Below are 20,296 nucleotides of genomic sequence, written 5' to 3'. Positions count from 1 at the left end.
AGGAGGATTACTTTCACCTCTTCCCCTGTTGGATTCCCGTTGTGCTGTGACATCACCCTTATACGCTGTGTAGAGCATAGTTTTTAACTTATTTTGTAGCTGCTGCATCCTTTGCGACTGCCGGTAATTGGGTAACATGTCACAGACTTTCTGCTTATACCGGGGGTCTAGTAGCGTGGCCACCCAGTACAGGTCGTTCTCCTTCAGCCTTTTTATACGAGGGTCTCTCAACAGGCATGACAGCATGAAAGACCCCATTTGGACAAGGTTGGATGCCGAGCTACTCATGTCCAATTCCTCGTCCTCACTGATGTCATTGAAGGTGTGTTCTTCCCCCCAGCCACGTACAACACCACGGGTACCAGATAGGTGACAACGAGCACCCTGGGATGCCTGCTGTGGTTGGTGTTCCTCCTCCTCAAAGCCACATTCCTCCTCTGACTCCTCTTCCTCACACTCCTCTTCCAGTGTTGCCGCAGGTCCAGCAATCGATGGTAAGGCTGTTTCTGGTGGTGGTGATGGTGACCACAACTCTTCCTCTTCCTCTTCACGCTCATCTACGGCCTGATCCAGCACTCTTCGCAGGGCACGCTCCAGGAAAAAAACATATGGGATGATGTCGCTGATGGTGCCTTCAGTGCGACTCACTAGGTTTGTCACCTCCTCAAAAGGACGCATGAGCCTACAGGCATTGCGCATGAGCGTCCAGTAGCGTGGCAAAAAAATACCCAGCTCCGCAGAGGCTGTCCTAGCACCCCGGTCATACAAATACTCGTTGACCGCTTTTTCTTGTTGGAGCAGGCGGTCGAACATTAGCAGTGTTGAATTCCAACGTGTCGGGCTGTCGCAAATCAAGCGCCTCACTGGCATGTTGTTTCGCCACTGAATATCTGCAAAGTGCGCCATGGCCGTGTAGGAACGCCTGAAATGGCCACACACCTTCCTGGCCTGCTTGAGGACGTCCTGTAAGCCTGGGTACTTCTGCACAAAACGTTGCACAATCAGATTCAACACATGTGCCATGCACGGCACATGTGTCAACTTGCCCAAATTCAATGCCGCCAACAAATTGCTCCCGTTGTCACACACCACTTTGCCGATCTCCAGTTGGTGCGGGGTCAGCCACTGATCCACCTGTGCATTCAGGGCGGACAGTAGTGCTGGTCCGGTGTGACTCTCTGCTTTCAGGCAAGTCAACCCCAAGACAGCGTGACACTGTCGTATCCGGCATGTGGAATAGCCCCTGGGGAGCTGGGGGGGTGCAGTTGGTGTGGAGCAAGACGCAACAGCAGAAGAGGACTCAGCCGAGGAGGTTAGCATAGAGGATGGAGTAGGAGGAGTAGAGGAGGTGGCAGCAGGCCTGCCTGCAAGTCGTGGCGGTGTCACCAACTCCTCTGCAGCAGAGCCACGCATTCCATGCTTGGCAGCCGCCAGCAGGTTTACCCAATGCGCAGTGTACGTTATATACCTGCCCTGACCGTGCTTTGCAGACCAGCTATCAGTGGTCAGATGGACCCTTGCCCCAACACTGTGTGCCAGACGTGACATGATTTCTTTTTCCACAATAGAGTACAGGTTGGGGATTGCCTTTTGTGAAAAATAATTTCGGCCGGGTACCTTCCACTGCGGTGTCCCAATAGCGACAAATTTTTTGAAGGCCTCAGACTCCACCAGCTTGTATGGTAAAAGCTGGCGGGCTAAGAGTTCCGACAAGCCAGCTGTCAGACGCCGGGCAAGGGGGTGACTCTGCGAGATTGGCTTTTTGCGCTCAAACATTTCCTTCACAGACACCTGACTGTGGGCAGGTGACGAGCAGGAACTGCTGAAGGTGAGAGGCGGAGGGGCGGGTTGTTGATAGGGGGCATGGAGGACAGCAGTGGTTGACGTGGCTGAAGATGCTGGACCAGGAGGAGGATGGTGGCTTTCAGTTTGTGTGCTGCTTTTACTCATGTGTTGATCCCATAGGCGTTTGTGATGTGAGATCATGTGCCTTCGCAAAGCAGTTGTACCTAGGTGGGTGTTGGACTTCCCACGACTCAGTTTCTTTTGGCACAGGTTACAAATGGCATCGCTGATATCAGAGGCAGACACACAAAAAAAATGCCACACTGCTGAGCTTTGCAAGGACGGCATTCTGGTGGTGGCAACAGCTTGCGTTGATTGGCGTGCTGTCTGGCTGACCCCGGGTGCCGAATCTACATGCTGTCTGACTGCGCCACTAGCTCCTTGCGATGACCTCCTCCCCCTGCTTCCAACTCGTCTCCTCCTCCTTTCTGTCTCCCCATCTGAACTTTCCCCCTCTTCTTCTGCTCTTCGAGCAGGCACCCAGGTGACATCCACAGACACATCGTCATCATCAGCCGCTTCACTTGACAACTCAGCAAAGGCAGCAGCAGCAGGTACAACATCATCATCATCACAATGTACGTCCATGTGTATAATGCTGCCTGACTGAGACATATCCCCGTTATCTACATCCTCTGGCACTAATAGTTGCGCATCACTTATTTCTTCAAACTGATGTGAAAATAACTCCTCTGACGGATCAAGTGAAGCGGCTGTGGTGCTAGTGTTGGTGGTGGTGCCGGCGGGCTGGCGAGTGGTAAATTGAGAGGTGCCCGAAGCTGAGCTGGAGGAGGATGGTGCATTAAGGTTCCGAGCGGAAGCTGTAGACGATTGGGTGTCCTGTGTAAGCCAGTCAACTATGGCCTCAGAATTTTTTGAGTTCAGGGGCTGTGGTGGCCTCTGAACACTGGGCATTATTCTAGAGCCTAAGGAAATCACAGCACCACGACCACGACGGCCCTTGCGGGGTGGCCTGCCTCTGCCTGTCATTTTTTTTTTAATGTGTTGTTACTGTTGTACTATGAGTGCAAGCTGCTGTGCCACCTTATATATCAGTGGTGGGTGGGCAGTGGCACAGTACACTCTCTGTGGACCTGACAGCAGTCACTGGCACCCAGGCAACTGCAATTTAAAAAATATATATTTTTTTTTTTACTTTGCAAGCTGCTGTGCCACCTTATATATCAGTGGTGGGTGGGCAGTGGCACAGTACACTCTCTGTGGACCTGACAGCAGTCACTGGCACCCAGACAACTGCAATTTAAAAAATATATATATATTTTTTTACTTTGCAAGCTGCTGTGCCACCTTATATATCAGTGGTGGGTGGGCAGTGGCACAGTACACTCTCTGTGGACCTGACAGCAGTCACTGGCACCCAGGCAACTGCAATTTAAAAAAATATATATATATTTTTTACTTTGCAAGCTGCTGTGCCACCTTATATATCAGTGGTGGGTGGGTGGGCAGTGGCACAGTACACTCTCTGTGGACCTGACAGCAGTCACTGGCACCCAGGCAACTGCAATTTAAAAAAATATATATATTTTTTTTACTTTGCAAGCTGCTGTGCCACCTTATATATCAGTGGTGGGTGGGCAGTGGCACAGTACACTCTCTGTGGACCTGACAGCAGTCACTGGCACCCAGGCAACTGCAATTTAAAAAAATATATATTTTTTTTTTTACTTTGCAAGCTGCTGTGCCACCTTATATATCAGTGGTGGGTGGGCACACAGTGGCACTGCAGTGGGCACAGTACACTCTGTGGACCTGACAGTCACTGGCAGCCCAGGCAACTGCAATAATAAAAAATATTTTTTTTTTCAATTTATTGCAACAAGATGCTGTGCCAACGTATATATATCAGTGGTGGGCAGTGCACTGCAGTGGGTACAGTGCACTCTGTGGACCTGACACAGCACTCACTGCAATTATGACAGAGAAAAAAAAAATATTTTTTAAAATGCCAGGTACTGTGCCTGTGCCACCCGAAATGAGTGTGGTGTGCACACAGTACAGTCTGTGGTAGGTCTGTGGCCTCTCACACACAGCGGGCAGGCAACTGCAGTGTACAATAGATATATATATATATATATATATATATATATAAAGAAAAAAATCTATTACCTTACCAGCCCTTGAAAGGGCTTTTGGGGACACTATATATATATATATATATATATATGTATATATATAAAAATAAAAAAATCCTCAATTACCAGCCCTTAAAAGGGCTTTTGGGGACACTAGATAGATATAGATATATATATATATATATGAAGAAACAACTCAATTACCAGCCCTTAAAAGGGCTTTTGGGGACGCTAGGTATATATATATATACAGTAAAACCTTGGATTGCGAGCATAATTCGTTCCGGAAGCATGCTTGTAATCCAAAGCACTCTTATATCAAAGCAAATTTTCCCATAAGAAATAATGGAAACTCAGATGATTAGTTCCACAACCATTTATTCATAAATCCTTCAGTTTATAGTCCGTATAAAAAGATTATAGCATTGCGATAGGTTATATAACCATAAAATGTCCATCCACAAATAGCCGCTTCCACAAGGGGATTAGATGCAAAATCCAGCAGGAGCTCCAGAGTATCAAAGAGAAGAGAGGCGCCTCTAAGTGTAGCAATATGGTTCCATTTAATGAAGGTACAACATTTAGCAACTCACAGGGTTGATGAATAAAACAGGCATATCTAAGTATGCAGGCATCCGGGGTAAAGCTGTCCACATAGACTATCTTCTGCACCGCCGGCTGCCAGTCTGTAATCCTGACCGGGAAGACCACCCTGCAGTAAAGAGATCTGAAAGCGAGGGGCAGTATGGAAGGGATGACGTAGATGGCGGTGCGGAGGATGGTCTATGTGGACAGCTTTAGCCTGGATGCCTGCATACTTAGATGTGCCTGTTCCAATCATCAACCATGTGAGTTGCTAAATGTTGTACCTTCATTAAATGTAACCATATTGCTACACTTAGAGGCGCCTCTCTTCTCTTTTATACTCAGCTGTGACTTAAAGCTACTTGTATATCAAGACATCGCTTGTATATCAAGTCAAAATTTATTTGAAAATTTTGCTTGTCTTGCAAAGCGCTCTTAAACCAAGTTACTCTTAAACCAAGGTTTTACTGTATATATATATAAAAAAAAAAAAAAACACAAATACCAGCCCTTAGAAGGGCTTTTTGGGGTGCTGATATTACAGCAGTAGTGGACCAAGAACACTGCAAGACCAGGAACACTGACTAACTGTCCCTAGCTTAACAGCAGCAGCAGCAGCAGCAGCTCTCTCCCTATTCTCACTACACACACTGCTTCAGAATGATCTAAGATGGATGCTGCCCTTGCTTATTTATAGGAGGTGGGAGGGTGTGGGAGGGAGGTACGCTGATTGGCTGGAAATGTGTCTGCTGACTGTAAAGTTCAGGGTCAAAGTTTGCCTCAATGATGTCTTATGGGGGGCGGACCGAACATCGCATATGTTCGCCGGCAGCGGCGAACGCGAACATGCTAAGTTCGCCGGGAACTGTTCGCCGGCGAACAGTTCTATACATCTCTACTGACATGTACAGTAATTTACACCATCCTGTATTCTTCCCTAAAACAGCAAGGGTGGCGATCTCTGTAGAATAGATTAAATAAAGTGTCCAGTGTATTGTTTTCATCTGATACTACCAGCCCTTATTAAAGGATAAGAAATAGCTGCGACTTTGTTTTTCCTACAAGATGTGACCTCAGAAGGCTGAATGCGTGCCCTTGTCTGGAGTGAGTGATGAGATCATGCTGATGACATCACACTGTCTGCCTACAACGACCCTCTGACAGTGATTTCATTGTGCGATGTATCCTGTGGCTCTCAGCCAGAATCTCTATTCCCCTCTGACACCCGGCAAGCTTTTAGTTTAATGAAACCTGTTCGCTGGACCTCCTTCCCCCTCCCCTGTGCTAGCACGGAGGAAGAGGACGGGGTGGCTGCTGCTTTTATGACAATCTCCTAATGACATTATCTGTGTGCAACTTCCGACAGAATCAAGTCTGGAAGGAAGACAGTGAAAAGGGAAAAAGCATTGTGTAAGCTAAAAAGCACAACGAAAGCTGATTATTCAATATCTGCACTATAACATATGCTGGCCTTAATTACATCTAATGGATAAATGAATAGTCTAACAGTAAAACAGTATGGTTATGTATTATCCTAATGTTATGCTGAATGCAAATAACAGTAAAAAAAGTTTTACTGACCGGTTCGAAAATATCATTGCACTTAAAGAGGAACTGCAGTCTGCTCACATAATTTAATAAATCAAATTTTAATAAATTTTAATAAAACAAATTTGCCATTTTTGATGCTTCCCTCCAACCACTTAGCATATTATTTTATATGTACTGTGATTCTGCATTTGCCAAATATGCTGCAGAAATCTCCCTCCGCGAAGTATGGCTACAGCCTTTTTAACCGTGGGCAGCCAAAGCTGCTGCCTGTTCACTTCCTGAATCTATACACACACACACACACACACAGATAGACAGACAGACACACTCACACCACTGCTTGCCTGCACATTTCTTCTCTCTTGATGAATACTCATGGATCTCTGTAGTCTCCTGTTATCTCCGCCCTCATCCAGCCCCCTCCAGCTCTGCAGCTCTCATTGACCCTCCTATGACTCATCCCTCCCTCCCTTGCTGGGAAAACTCTCAGGAGAGTGAGAGAGAGCACCGTGCATGATGTAATTAGCCTAGGCTAATTACCAGACAAGAAAGAGGAAGTGGGCTGTATAAGGTATTTACTGGCCGAGAAAAAAAAAAAAAAATGTTTAACTATCCAAAGTTAAAACACTACGAGCAGAGGATTTAAGAGATGGAAAGATGCAAAAATTACTGAAGTGTGGATTAAAGGTAAAAAAAAACCAAAACAGCCCAACCTTCTTATGCCCCTGACAACCCCCGACCAAGTGCTTACTTGCCTATTCTTTGCAGCTGCCTCTTCCTGTGTTTATAGCATTCTGCTATCCTGAAATCCTATTTGGCACTGCCTACGCAAAATCTTTTCCTAGACTTGATTGGGGTGATACTCCTAGCATTAGAAGGGTGGACTGTTTTTTTGTGGAAGTCGTCCTTTCCACTGCAACCTAACAATATATTGTATTTATTACCGTTTGATCAGTTAAATATGCCATAAAAATGCAGCGCCGAAAATGATCCGGTCCGCACTCCTCACAGGCAGGATGTCGAGTGAGGGCAAGATGGCTCTATGGCCTTGGAGGGCCGGAGTGACGTCAAAAGTATTTAAAGAGCCCATTGTTTTTCATCAATTTTTTTTTTTTTGTTAGTGTAGATGTGAGATCTAAAGGTCTTTTTGACCTCAGATCTAGCATTAAAGAGGTCCTGTCATGCTTATTTCTATTACAAGGTATGTTTACATTCCTTGTAATAGGAATAAAAATGATCAAAATGTTTTTATTTTTTTTAAAAAACTGTGTAAAAATAATAGATAAAATAAATAGGAAAAAAAATGTAAAGCGCCCTGTCCCCGTTAGCTCATGCGTAGAAGTGAACGCATATGCAAGTTCCCCCCCACATATGTAAACTGTGTTCAAACCACACATGTGGGCAATAATTTCAGTCCTAGACCTCCTCTGTAACTCTAAGCTGGTAACCTGTAGAAATTTGTAAAGCGTCGCCTATGGGGATTTTTAAGTTCCAATGTTTGTCGCCATTCCGCAAGCGTGCACGATTTTGAAGCATGACATGTTGGGTATCTATTTACTCTGCGTAACATTATCTTTTACATTATAGAAAGAAATTGGGCTAACTTTACTGTTTTCCTATTTTTTAATTAAAAAAAGTGAATTTTTCCCAAAAAATTGCGTTTGGAAGACCGCTGCGTAAATACTTAAAAAAAAATAAAAAATATTGCAACGATCTCCATTTAATTCTCTAGGGTCTCTGCTAAAAAAAAATATATAATGTTTGGGGGGTTTTAAGTAATTTTGTAGCAAAAATTCAGAAGTGGGTAATAAGTGCAAAAAATAACTGTTGACCCTGCCAGAAATCCAGGGCTGCTCTGTGCTTTCTCCTGAGTTATCAAAAAGAAATGAAATCAGCAAAACCATCTCCCCCCTATATTATGGAGATAACAGACCTAGGAGTGTTTAGTAATCCTAACTTTTTCTGTGCAGTGCTGGTCCTCCGTAAGCCTTGTACGCACGATAAAAATATCAAACAAATGATAGTCCGTGCATGCAAGTCTCATATCGAAAACGAATAGGTTACTAAAGTTACGACAGAATAAGAACTTCAGAATTGATGTATTGTGTTGAAATGTATTCTTTCATTTCCAAGCATGCGTGGTCTTGGTCAAACTATTTTTTTTTTTTTTCATACAAGTACCATGCTAATTACACAAAAATAGTTTGTTCTGTTATCGTACAAGAAAAAAATTTGTGCTTGTCCCTTCGGATATTTTCACATGAACTATTGTGATCGTCTCTCGAAAGCTATGTACTAATGATCAGATTATCAGACGATCACCCTGAAAGCAGTACTTTTCGGCTGATTTTTCTCATTGTGTGTACTAGGCATTAGATACAGGACAAGCACTGTGTGTTGTCAGCCTAGAATATGAAGTTCTTAGCTTCCAGCTGTCCCTCATTTGGAAGGTCTGTCCCTCTTTTGGAACCAAATCCATCTGTCCCTCTTTCCTCTTCAGTTGTCCCTCTTTTTGGTGTTCTGTATAGACCTCTATAAAAACCTATTTACCTACCAAATGTAATACATTACATGAAACCTTTCACCCAGCCTCTAAGTTATTGTATTTGTTATTTATAATGCCAATATAATTGAAAAGTAGTTACAAAGTTTTTGGAAGTTTAACAATTTTTTTTTTTTAAGCTTAGTTTTTCATGGTCTCTGTAATTGGGGGTTGTGCCCAATGCTTAATTTGTGCGAAGTATAACGGTGTCTCTCTTTCCCATCTCAGATAGTTGAGAGGTATGAACATGTGTTACTGACAGGATCACCAATAGAGATGAGTAAAACAAAGTTTGGTTCGTAGGAGGTTTGACAAACCCAGCAGGAAATCCCTGAACCCTAAACATATTGTTGAACCTTTAACAGCTAATTTGCGAGCTTTTGTTAAAAAAAAGTAATGGGTAGCTGGGCACTGCCAATAGGAAATGTACCAATGTAAACAAATGTTGGGGACGAGACTCAACTTGGGGACAAAGTGCCTTGCAGGGGAAGGATGATTAGCCACCCCTGAATGGAAAGGTACCTTTCCATTGTTGAAATTATCTGGCCTGGGATGATTCGGGGTTATGGTGGCAGCGCACAATCACTGCTCCCCTCTCTTGTTCACCCAGACTGCATGCCTGGATAAGGGTCTAGTATTAATTTTAAGGCAGACCTCACATCATTTCTTGTCCTTATTTTAAAAGGACAGTACACAAAATAATTGGTGACGTCGTTGACTACATATGGACATGACCATATTTGGTCAGTAAATGACCTGTGATCCCTGGTGGGTCTGTTTACAAACCAAAATTGGGTGCTTAGGTGGGTGAACTAGCCTATTTTGGTTAGTTTGTTTGGTGGTTCTTCAACTGCCAACAGGCTGAGCTCAGGTTGAACACTAATTCAACCCAAACCTCATTCCCAATTACCAGGTAAAAATAAAGGGGAAAAAAGCCTGGAAAGAGAAAACTAATGCAGCCACTTCATCTAAGGACTGATAAGCTGCAATATATTAAGTTCTTGTTCTCGGGGTTTAGATACACTTTAGAGCAGGGATCCTCAAACTACGGCCCTCCAGCTGTTGTGGAACTACACCTCCCACGAGGCATTGTAAAACTCTGACATTCACAGACATGACTAGGCATGATGGGAATTGTAGTTCCTGAACAACTGGAGGGCCATGGCCATAGTTTGAAGACCCCTGCTTTAGAGCTTTGGCACTAAGGACCAAATTGATGATGTTGAAGCCTGCAATCTAATGAAATGCTCAGCTCTCCAGTGTGTTCAAATTCAAGGATCATCAGAACATACCTGGAAATTTGTGTCTCTGTATATGTTGCTTGAACAGTTATAACGTAAAAATAACACTTTCTCTTAAGTCCTCCAACAGTCGCTGCCTCTTCATATTCGTCACAATTGGGTAATTGACTTCCACTTCATAGGAGTAGCTAGGCAACAGAATATGTTAAAGTGGAGTTCCACCCATTTTTGGAACTTTAGATCTATGTAATCCCCTTTAAAATGGCTTTTACCAATGGAAACTTTTTTTTTTTTTTTTGCTAGTAAATACCTTAATTTCGGCTTTATTCCTCCTCTCCTCACTTCCTGGTCCGATCGGCGATGACGTCATTCGGCGATCCGCAGTGTCTGCTGGGATGTATTCTATTCCAGAAATCTCGCAGTAGTTGTATCTGTACTGAGCCGTGCCTGCCCCGCCTCCGCCCCACCTCCGCCCCGCCTCCTCTCATTGAGTTGCATTGTATGAATGTATTAAGGCTGTTCTCTGCCCCGCCTCCGCCCCGCCTCCTCTCATTGAGTTGCATTGTATGAATGTATTAAGGCTGTTCTCTGCCCTGCCTCCGCCCCGCCTCCTCTCATTGAGTTGTATTGCAATACAACTCAATGAGAGGAGGCGGGGTGGAGGCGGGGCAGAGAACGGCCTTAATACATTCATACAATGCAACTCAATGAGAGGAGGCGGGGCGGAGGCGGGGCAGGCACGGCTCAGTACAGATACAGCTACTGCGAGATTTCTGGAATAGAATACATCCCAGCAGACACTGCGGATCGCCGAATGACGTCATCGCCGATCGGACCAGGAAGTGAGGAGAGGAGGAATAAAGCCGAAATTAAGGTATTTACTAGCAAAAAAAAAAAAAAAAAAGTTTCCATTGGTAAAAGCCGTTTTAAAGGGGATTACATACAGCTATGTATTCCAACCTATTAAAAATGGGTGGAACTCCGCTTTAATTTTAAAGCTTTTAACATATCCCACCCCCAGGGGGTGGTCCCCTCAGGCAATTACCTCCCTGCTTCCTGATTCCTCTCCAGTTTCATTGTCTAGCTTGTCAGGAGTGGCTGGAGGTTTCTGTGCTGGGACATTCTGTCTCAGCCTTTCTTTCCTTTTTTGGTTTTTATTTGAGTTTTTTCTCTCTCTTTACTTAGCTGTTTCTTTTTGTCAGCTTTAGTTAGTTCTTCTGATGAAGAGGATCATGCGGGCTGGGTCTCGGGCTGATCCCCCTGGTCACAGGTTGTGGGTCAGTGGCTTCCCAGCCTGCCTTCGAGCGTTCAGTCAGGTAATGCTCCTGGCACAATGAACGACCCATCCCTGTTCGCTGCAGGGATGCTATGGTGAGGTGGCTACCTCACTGGACGCTGTGCGGTTTCTCAACCCCAGTTTTTTCTGTGTCCTGGATGCGACTCTCCCTGTCACATGTGCAGTGGCTTGTTCGCCTGTGCGGGTTCCCCATGCATGGAGGATCATTACCAATTCGTGGCGCTACCCTTTGGTCTCGCTTCGGCTCCACGGGTGTTCACCAAGGTGCTTGCACCGGTTTTGGCTTTGTTGAGAGCCCAAGGCATCTCTGTCCTGGGATATCTGGACGACATTCTGGTTCGGTCTACGACCAGCCAGGGTCTGGCGAGGGACCTGTCTGTCACGGTGCAAACTCTGCAAGAGTTCGGTTGGACGATAAATTTTTCTAAATCGACCCTGTGTCCATCGGTTCGTCTTCCCTACCTGGGAATGATTCTGGACTCGGTCCAGGCGAGGGTCTTCCTACCGGACGACAAAATCAGGACTCTTCAGGAAGAAGTCAGGTCCCTCAGGGACGTTCCGTGCTCGTCACTCCGGACGTGCATGCGATGTTTGGGATTGATGGTCTCGGCTTTCGAGGCGATTCCTTTCGCCCAGTTTCACACGCGGGGCCTCCAGGCGGAGATCCTGACCAGGTGGGACGGGCGACCACAGTCTCTGGATCTCCAGATTTCATTGAGTCTTCGCACCAGAAGGGGTCTTCTGTGGTGGCTCCGGTCCTCGACGGTGTCGGGGGGCAAGTCCTTTCGTCCTCTCTCATGGACGGTCGTCACTACGGATGCCAGCCTGTCGGGCTGGGGTGGTGTTCTGGGGGTTCTGTCCGCCCAGGGGACTTGGTCGGAGGAAGAGTCCTCCCTTTCGATCAACATTCTGGTATTGCGGGCGATAAATCTCTGCCTGCGTCGTTGGACTGACAGGCTGCAGGGCCGTCCGGTTCGGGTACAGACGGACAATGCCACGGCGGTGGCCTACATCAACCACCAAGGGGGCACCAGGAGTGCCCGAGCGGCTCGGGAAGTAGCCGACATTCTGTCTTGGGCCGAGACGCACGTCCCGGCGATAACGGCGGTTCACATTCCGGGGGTGGAGAACTGGCAGGCGGATTGTCTGAGTCGTCAGTCCCTGGACCAGGGACAGTGGTCCTTTCACCCGGATGTATTCCAGATGTTGTGCGCGAAGTGGGGTCTTCCGGATGTGGACCTGTTCGCGTCTCGTCTGAACAAGGTAAAAAGGTTCGTGGCAAGAACGCGCGATCCTTGGGCAGACGCGTCAGACGCGTTGGTAGCTCCGTGGCATCAGTACCGACTGATATATGCATTTCCACCGATTCAACTGCTGGCCAGGTTCCTTCGCAGGTTGAACTCGGAACCGCACACGGTGATTCTTGTGGAGCCGGACTGGCCTCGCCGGTCCTGGTACGCGAACCTCGTAAATCTGGTCATCGACGCTCCATGGCGTCTACCTCTTCGGGAGGATCTTCTGTCTAGGACCAATGTTCCATCCTGCTTTACAGTCGCTGGCTTTGACGGCCTGGCTGTTGAAACCGAGGTCCTGAAGGATAGGGGTCTCTTCCCTGAGGTCATTCACACTTTGATCAACGCGAGGCAGGCTTCCTCGGGGAAGGTCTAATACCGTACTTGGAAGGCCTATTTTGCCTGGTGTGAGTCCAGGGGGTGTTCCCCTCGCGCATACTCGGTGTCTAGGGTGTTGGCCTTCCTTCCATCGGGTGTTGACCAGCGTTTGGCGCTGGCTACGATCTAGGGTCAGATTGCTGCGCTGGCCGTGCTTTTTCAACGTCCTGTGGCGTTTAACTCCTTGGTTAGCACTTTTGTTCAAGGGGTGCGACATCTGGTTCCTCCTAGGAGGGAACCTCTGCCTCCTTGGGACTTGAACCTTGTTCTGTCCGTATTACGACGTGCTCCGTTTGAAAAGATCAGGGAGATCTCGTTGTCTATGTTGTCCAAAAAGGTTGCCTTTTTGGTGGCGATCACTTTGGCTCGCAGGGTGTTGGAGCTGGCTGCTCTGTCCTGCGGGTCTCCGTATCTGGTCATTCACTTGGATAAGGTGGTCTTGCGACCTAACCCTTCCTTCCTTCCGAAGGGGATTTCGGAATTTCACCTCAATGAGGACATTGTCTTGCCCTCGCTCTGTGCGAGGCCTAAACATCCGAAGGAGGTGGACTTGCACTTCTTGGATGTTGTTCGGGCGATTAGGGTTTACCTAAAGTCGACTGAATCTTTTCGCAAGACGCATGCCTTGTTTGTTCTGCCAGAAGGTCCTCGGCAGGGGATGGCGACCTCGGCTTCCACCATCGCCCAATGGATCAGACAGACCATTGAACAGGCCTATGCTCTGAAGGGGAAAGTTCCTCCCATGCCTGTGCAGGCGCATTCTACCAGGTCTCTGAGTACGTCTTGGGCCTGTCATCATCGGGCTTCTGTGGCCCAGGTGTGTGAGGCGGCGACTTGGTCGTCCGTTCACACCTTCTCGAAGTTCTACAAAGTGGATGTTCAGGCATCGGCAGATGCTTCCTTTGGCCGCAAGGTTCTTAGTGCGGCAGTTCCTTAGGGTCCCTTGTTTCTTTGGACCCCTGGTTGTTTGGGATATGTTTTTATCCCTAGGTTGTTTGCTTTTTTCCTGGGTTGTTGCTCCTGTTGAGCATGTTTTTTTTCATGCTGCCCAGCTGGTTTCCTTCCTTTGGTAAGGTTCCTTTCTCTGATGGGAGGCTGCTTTGCCTTAGGCGCGGTTACGTTTCCCACCCCTCATGTTTACACTGCTTTGGGACATCCCAATTGTGACGAATATGAAGAGGCGGCGACTGTCGGAGGACGTAAGAGAAAACGGAATTTTTGTAAAATCTTACCTGTAAAATTCCTTTCTCTGAGTCCTCCGACAGTCGCCGCCCCCGCCCCTCTTTTGGGGTTTTCTTGGTATACTCTACTGCTATTCTACTGAAACTGGAGAGGAATCAGGAAGCAGGGAGGTAATTGCCTGAGGGGACCACCCCCTGGGGGTGGGATATGTTAAAAGCTTTAATATTAACATATTCTGTTGCCTAGCTACTCCTATGAAGTGGAAGTCAATTACCCAATTGTGACGAATATGAAGAGGCGTCGACTGTCGGAGGACTCAGAGAAAGGAATTTTACAGGTAAGATTTTACAAAAATTCCGTTTTTAGTATGTTAATTCTGTCATATGATTTGATTTAAAATGCAAACAATCATTTTTAATCCACAGTAAATACTGGACATAAGCAGTAGGAAGGTATTGTATAGACAATGTAAAGCTTATTTACTGAACTTTGTGTGGATAACATCCTTCCTCAGCTATTTCTGTTTGACCTCTAATCCTCTGAGTAAAGTCCCATGACAAGCTGACATCAACAATGGTTTATGACTGCTGTGGTATGAAGATGTCATAGCCCACCATCCCCCTAACCAGATTTATTACAGTAACTGATACCTCTATAGATCCGCAGAAATAACCATGGTTAACCATTCAGCATCAGATTCTGGTTTGGATGTGTCTTACCGCAGACACAGTTGCATCAACTGAGGTGTAAAAGGCACCATGGCTCTAGGACATCAGGACCAAGGACAGGTCCCCATGGTAGTATATTCTCAGCACCAGCAACCTGGTGCAGGTAATTTTTGGCACAAGGTTTCCCATGCTAAGAATGCTAAGAAGTAGAACTAGTGCGCATAGCATAGCTGGTCAGTGTATCATAAATAATCAATGTATTTAAATATATTAAAGCACCTCTAACGCTTAACCCTTCTCTATGTAATCACCGAACACTTTACCATCCTCTATAAAAAGCCTATCTCCAAGCAATACATAACTCCCTTTCACCCAATCAGTATTTTTTTATTATGCATGAAGTACACAGTATCTCTTGGCTGATTCTGAGTGTTTACTTTGCATGCTAATTAATTGTTGTGGAGTGACTGGGGGATTTCTGTGACTAGGAGGGATTTAATTGGTGATTATAGTTTGAGGGGGGAGGGCACTTTCTAAAAAGGGGTAATTTGGGGGGGGGGGGTCACTGCCCTGACATTTTAAGACCTTTAAAAAATGCAATAAGCAGTCAGAACATTCGTTTTTAGAAAATAGTTTGTTCTGCTTTCCTGTATATAGTGAAAAAAAGGGGTTTCTTAAATACCAACAACAGAAAGGTCATGTCTGTCTAAAAAATTTAGTATAAAATTCATGTGGGTACAGTATTGCATAACCAAATAATTGTCAAAATGTAAGAAAAGAAAAAAAAAACGCTCTCATTAACCACTTGCCTACAGTGCACGTTCACCCCCCTTCCTGCCCAGGCCAATTTTCAGCTTTCAGCGCTGTCACTTTGAATGGTCATGCTACACTGTACCCATATGAAATTTTTATCATTTTTTTCACACAAATATCAAACAAAAATTTGGTGGTATTTAATCACCTCTGGGTTTTTTATTTCTTACAAAAAAAAGACAGAAAATTTTGAAAAAAAAAAAAAGTTTTGAAAATAAATAATTTTCTTCTTCACTAATGTGCGCTGATGAGGCAGCACTTATGGGCACTGATGAGGTGGCACTTATGGGCATTGATGAGGTGGCACTGATGAGGAGGTACTAATATGCTGTACTGATGGGCACTGATAGGCGGCACTGAGAGGTGGCACTGATGGGCACTGAGAGATGGCACTGAGAGGTGGCACTGATCGGCACTGATGGACACTGATGGGTGGCACTGATGGACACTGATGGGTGGCACTGATGGGCAGCACCATCAGTGCCCACAATCAGTGCCCATAGTGCTGCCAGTCAGTGCCCATCAGTGCCTAGATGAGCAGGCACTGACAGGCGGCACTGATGGACACTGATGGGTGGCACTGACTGGCAGCACTATGAGCACTGATTGTGGGCACTGATGGCGTGCACTGTGGGCACTAATGGTGGGCAGTAATTGGCTTTTTATTTATATTTTGTGTAATCAGGGCACTGATGATCAGTGCCCTGATTACTTGTACTTGTCTCCCCTATGACGAGGAGCCGCTGATCGGCTCTCCTCGCCTGATTGGACACGGCCGATCACATGGATTGAGAGTCATGTCATTGACTCTTTACCGAGATCGTGACCGCGCCCTGTTGCTAGGACACCGCGTGGTCACGATCGCCGCTCTGTGCGCCCTCTGGGGCGCGCGAGAGAGGCTGTTCTGGTGCGCCGTCATATGACGGCGTCCCAGAACAATAGCTACACCGCTCCGCTGTCATTTGACGGCGGGCGAGTAGCAAGTGGTTAAAACCAACAAAAGAAAGCCTTATCTGTCTAAAAAAAAAAAATCTATTTGCATGACCAAGTAATTGTCAAGAATTGGAAAAATAGCCAGGAAAAGTAGAGGTATATAGAGGCTGGTCTTCAAGTGGTTAAAGTGTATCTAAAGCTGGCAATGCATGGTTCGAAATTCTGCCAGTTCTGCAAAAGCCCCCTGTCGGATTTTTGTCATTCGATCAGCACTGCTGGCAGTACTGATCAGTGCATTCTGATGGCACTGGTGAACTGAAAAAAAAAAAAAAGATTCATATATGTGCTGCTTTAAGAAACATTTATATTATTTTTCCCTTTGGCTGGAATATGGAATGCTTAAAACCCGTGTACGTTTTTTTAGGTTTTCTTGGGGGGGAGGTAGGGGATTATAGTCTGTTCTGTTGGAAATACATTATTTCCTTTCACTTCCTATCACAGAGATGCAACAAATCAGCCTTTCTCAACCTTTTCAACACAGAAAGCCCTTAAAGAGGAGTTGCCCCCCTACCCCCCGAACAAAATTTAAAAGAAAAATGGAAGGTCAGCAGTCTTTTAAAAATTGTATTTATTGATTTTCTTGCACAGAAATACAAAGACTTACAACAGACCGTCCAACTGGGCTGAACAATACAACAAACAAAAAAACGACACAATGAGCTTGCAGCTTCTGGAATAGCCCTTAGGCCCCACACGAATGATGTATGTTGACAAATTGTAGACATGCATTCCCATTGCAGCAAAAATATGAGCGACTCCACCTCTCTATCCAGTTGCCACATATAATACTACATCTCCAGCCTCTACGACTAAACACCTCATTTGTCAGGGAAAGTATACATTCAAGCACGTCCTCCCCACCCTGATATCCTTATGTGGAACCTGCGTAGCTGCTAACTTTTAACCACTTTAGTTCCAGAAGGTTTTACCCCCTTAATGACCAGGCCATTTTTTGCGATTCAGCACTGCGTTACTTTAACAAAAAATTGCGCAGCCGTGCTGCGTTGTACCCAAATGCAATTATTATTATTTTTATTATTATTTTTCTTCCCACAAATAGAGCTTTTTTTTTTTGGTGGTATTTGATCACCTCTGCGGTTTTTAGATTTTGTGCTATAAACAAAGAAGGGGGACAATTTTGAAAAAAACACAATATTTTTTACTTTCTGCTATAAAACATTCCCAATATAAAAATGTAAAAAATCTAATTTTTTTATCATTTTTGGCCAATTTGTATTCTGCTACATATTTTTAGTAAAAATAAAAAAAAACAAAAAGCGTATTTTAATTTTGGTTTACACAAAAGTTATAGCGTTTACAAACTACGGGATAGATTTTTGGACTTTTTTTTTTTGTTTTGTTTTTATTAGTAATGGTGGCGATCAGCGATTTTTTAGCGGGACTGAGACATTGTGGCGGACATATCGGACCCCTGACATTTTTGACACTTTTTGGGGACCAGTGACATTAATACAGTAATCAGTGCTAAATAATATGCACTGTTACTGTATAAATGACACTGGCAGGGAAGGGGTTAACACTGGGGGTGATCAAAGGGGTTAATGTATGCCTAACTGTGCTTACTCACTGTGGGGGGGCTTTATGACAGGCACAAAGAGATCGGGGTTTCAGCTTAGCTGAAACTCCTGATCTCTCCCTGTCTGTGTGACAGAAGACTCGCCTGCTTTGTTTACATAAGCAGGCGGGTCTTCTGTCAGTTTTTCTGATGATTGCGGGAGGCCGGCGGTGATCGCCGCTGCTCCTCCCGCGGCCCGCCTCCTGCTGTGTCTAAACACAGCAGGAGCGCGGCTTGGTGGCACGCGCATGCGCCCCCGAGACCGCATGCACAAAAACACGTAGATCTACCTGATTTTGCGAAGCCGAGCTGCCCTGCCGCAGTATATCTGCGTGGGGTGGTCGGCAACTGGTTAATATAAGGGCACTTACCTGTCCAGAGATCTAGCGCTTTCCTCACCTGAGCTGAATCTTTAATTTGCTTTGGGTACAGGTGTTGGCATCTTAAGTAAGGGAAATTGGCAATGAAGCCTTGCTGCGCTTTGTGAATGGTCTTGCAGCCCTCTGGGACCTGTGATTGCAGGCAAACTTCTGCTTGGATCAATGCAGTGATCCAACCGGAAGTGGGAGCAGGTACCTGTCAAACCAGGTATCCGCTCCCCAACCCACCCCCCCCCCCCCCCAATAAGTGCCAATCATTAAAGAGAGGGTGAGGGGGTGCAAACATGGGGATCTTGCTGTTTTGGGTTAACTTTTGGTCTCATGGAACCCTGCTAATATTTACTATATCTATAGCTCTGGGTATTCTAGTATGGATATGGATATGGATATGGATGTTGCTATATAAGAATAAATAAAAGAAAGAATGAGACATATTTAACACCCAGGGCCGTTCTATACAACAACATTATTTTCATAAATGTTAATGACAATAAACAAATAAATGATAATGGCCAGAACCGAGGAAAAGCAGTAAAAATTGTAAGGGTTTCTTCACAGTTCAATTGATGGTCAGAAGGAAGAATGCTCCTAACATTAATGGTCACTTGAAAAGTAAGGGAAAGGATTGTGAAAAAAAAATAAAAATGAAACTCACAAAGGTGGTTGCAGCCTCACTCCAATGCTGCATCTGTCCCCTGCTGGCTTCAGACCGAGAACTAAGCGATCAAACACTGCTGATCGCTTGGCTCTCGGTCTTCAGCCTGCAGAGGGCTGGTGACTGTCAGTTACCGGCTCTCTGCTCTTCCCCCTCCAGCGCTCACAGGAGCACTGGGCTGTGGAGGGAGCAGAGCAGCTTGTTTAGGTTCTCGCTGAAAGGCTAAGCCAGCTGCCAGTCCAGGCATCTGGATGGATCCCGGGTAAATAGTTGGGATCTTTTCAGAGCTTGGACCGGCTGAGTGAAGTCAACATGCAACAGACTTCAGCCTGCTGTTGTCTGAAAATAGATCACAGAAGTGCAGAACAAGCTGAATTTCTGTGTTTAATAGAAGTACAGCTAAAAAAAGCTTTGGGTATACTTCTGCTTTAACTGGAACTCTGAGTCTGCCTACTGAAACATGTGACAGTGCACACTATCTGAGTTAAAAGGAACTGGTGATGTAGCCTTCTCAGGATGCATCTGTAAGACCCTGGTCACATCATCAGTGCCTCACTCAACCAGGAAATAGAAAAATAAATAAAAGCAAAAAATGTTTGTCTAGCTATTAAACGTAAGATGATTTCATATCTGTATGTAGAGCTGCATCTTTTAAAGTCGGTCATCTGTAACCGCTCCCATATTTTTATACTGACAGGTACCCTTTTTAAGATGAATGATGTCAACTTTCCGACCAGTGCAGTTGCAACATTTCTTTGATAGGTTTCCCCGTACTTTGATTTTAAGTGCTGCTTGGTTTTGCTCTTGAATAATATCAGTTTGACTGAAAGAACAAGGTTTGCACTGTTAACAGTATTGGACATCATTTACACTGTAAGGAAAACAATCAATTAACTTTTTTTTTAATTTTCATAATTGCTTTGCAGACAACTCATCCACATGAATTACACAGAGACCCATTACAGCCCCGGTGACATTCCTATCATTCAGAAACCCAATATGACGGTATGATATGGTGTACGATCCACAGTGCTGTCTTTGTGCGTATTCCTTTATTTTACAGATTCTGAAGAATAAGGTCTAGATTGCTGGACATACTATGTATTATTGTGTGCTTTGCTAGATCTTTACCCTGCAAATAATAATACTTCAACAATTTCCTTCTGAACGTACCACAAAACCTAATCTCATTTATATATGTC

At 45.3% G+C, this 20,296-nt stretch overlaps 1 protein-coding gene across 1 annotated transcript in view; it reads left to right on the top strand.

The window, feature by feature from the left end:
• ADAM19 (ADAM metallopeptidase domain 19) overlaps positions 1 to 20,296 on the top strand; it is a 159,006-nt gene that overhangs the window by 58,806 nt on the left and 79,904 nt on the right. Inside the window, exon 4 of the mRNA XM_082254624.1 lies at positions 20,021 to 20,099. Coding sequence (XP_082110750.1) covers positions 20,021 to 20,099 — 79 coding nt within the window. The remainder of the gene's footprint in view (positions 1 to 20,020; positions 20,100 to 20,296) is intronic.

This window comes from Pelophylax lessonae (assembly GCF_965119305.1).
Source record: "Pelophylax lessonae genome assembly, chromosome: 4".
Classification (NCBI taxonomy): domain Eukaryota; kingdom Metazoa; phylum Chordata; class Amphibia; order Anura; family Ranidae; genus Pelophylax; species Pelophylax lessonae.
This window is presented reverse-complemented; position numbering and strand designations above follow the sequence as displayed.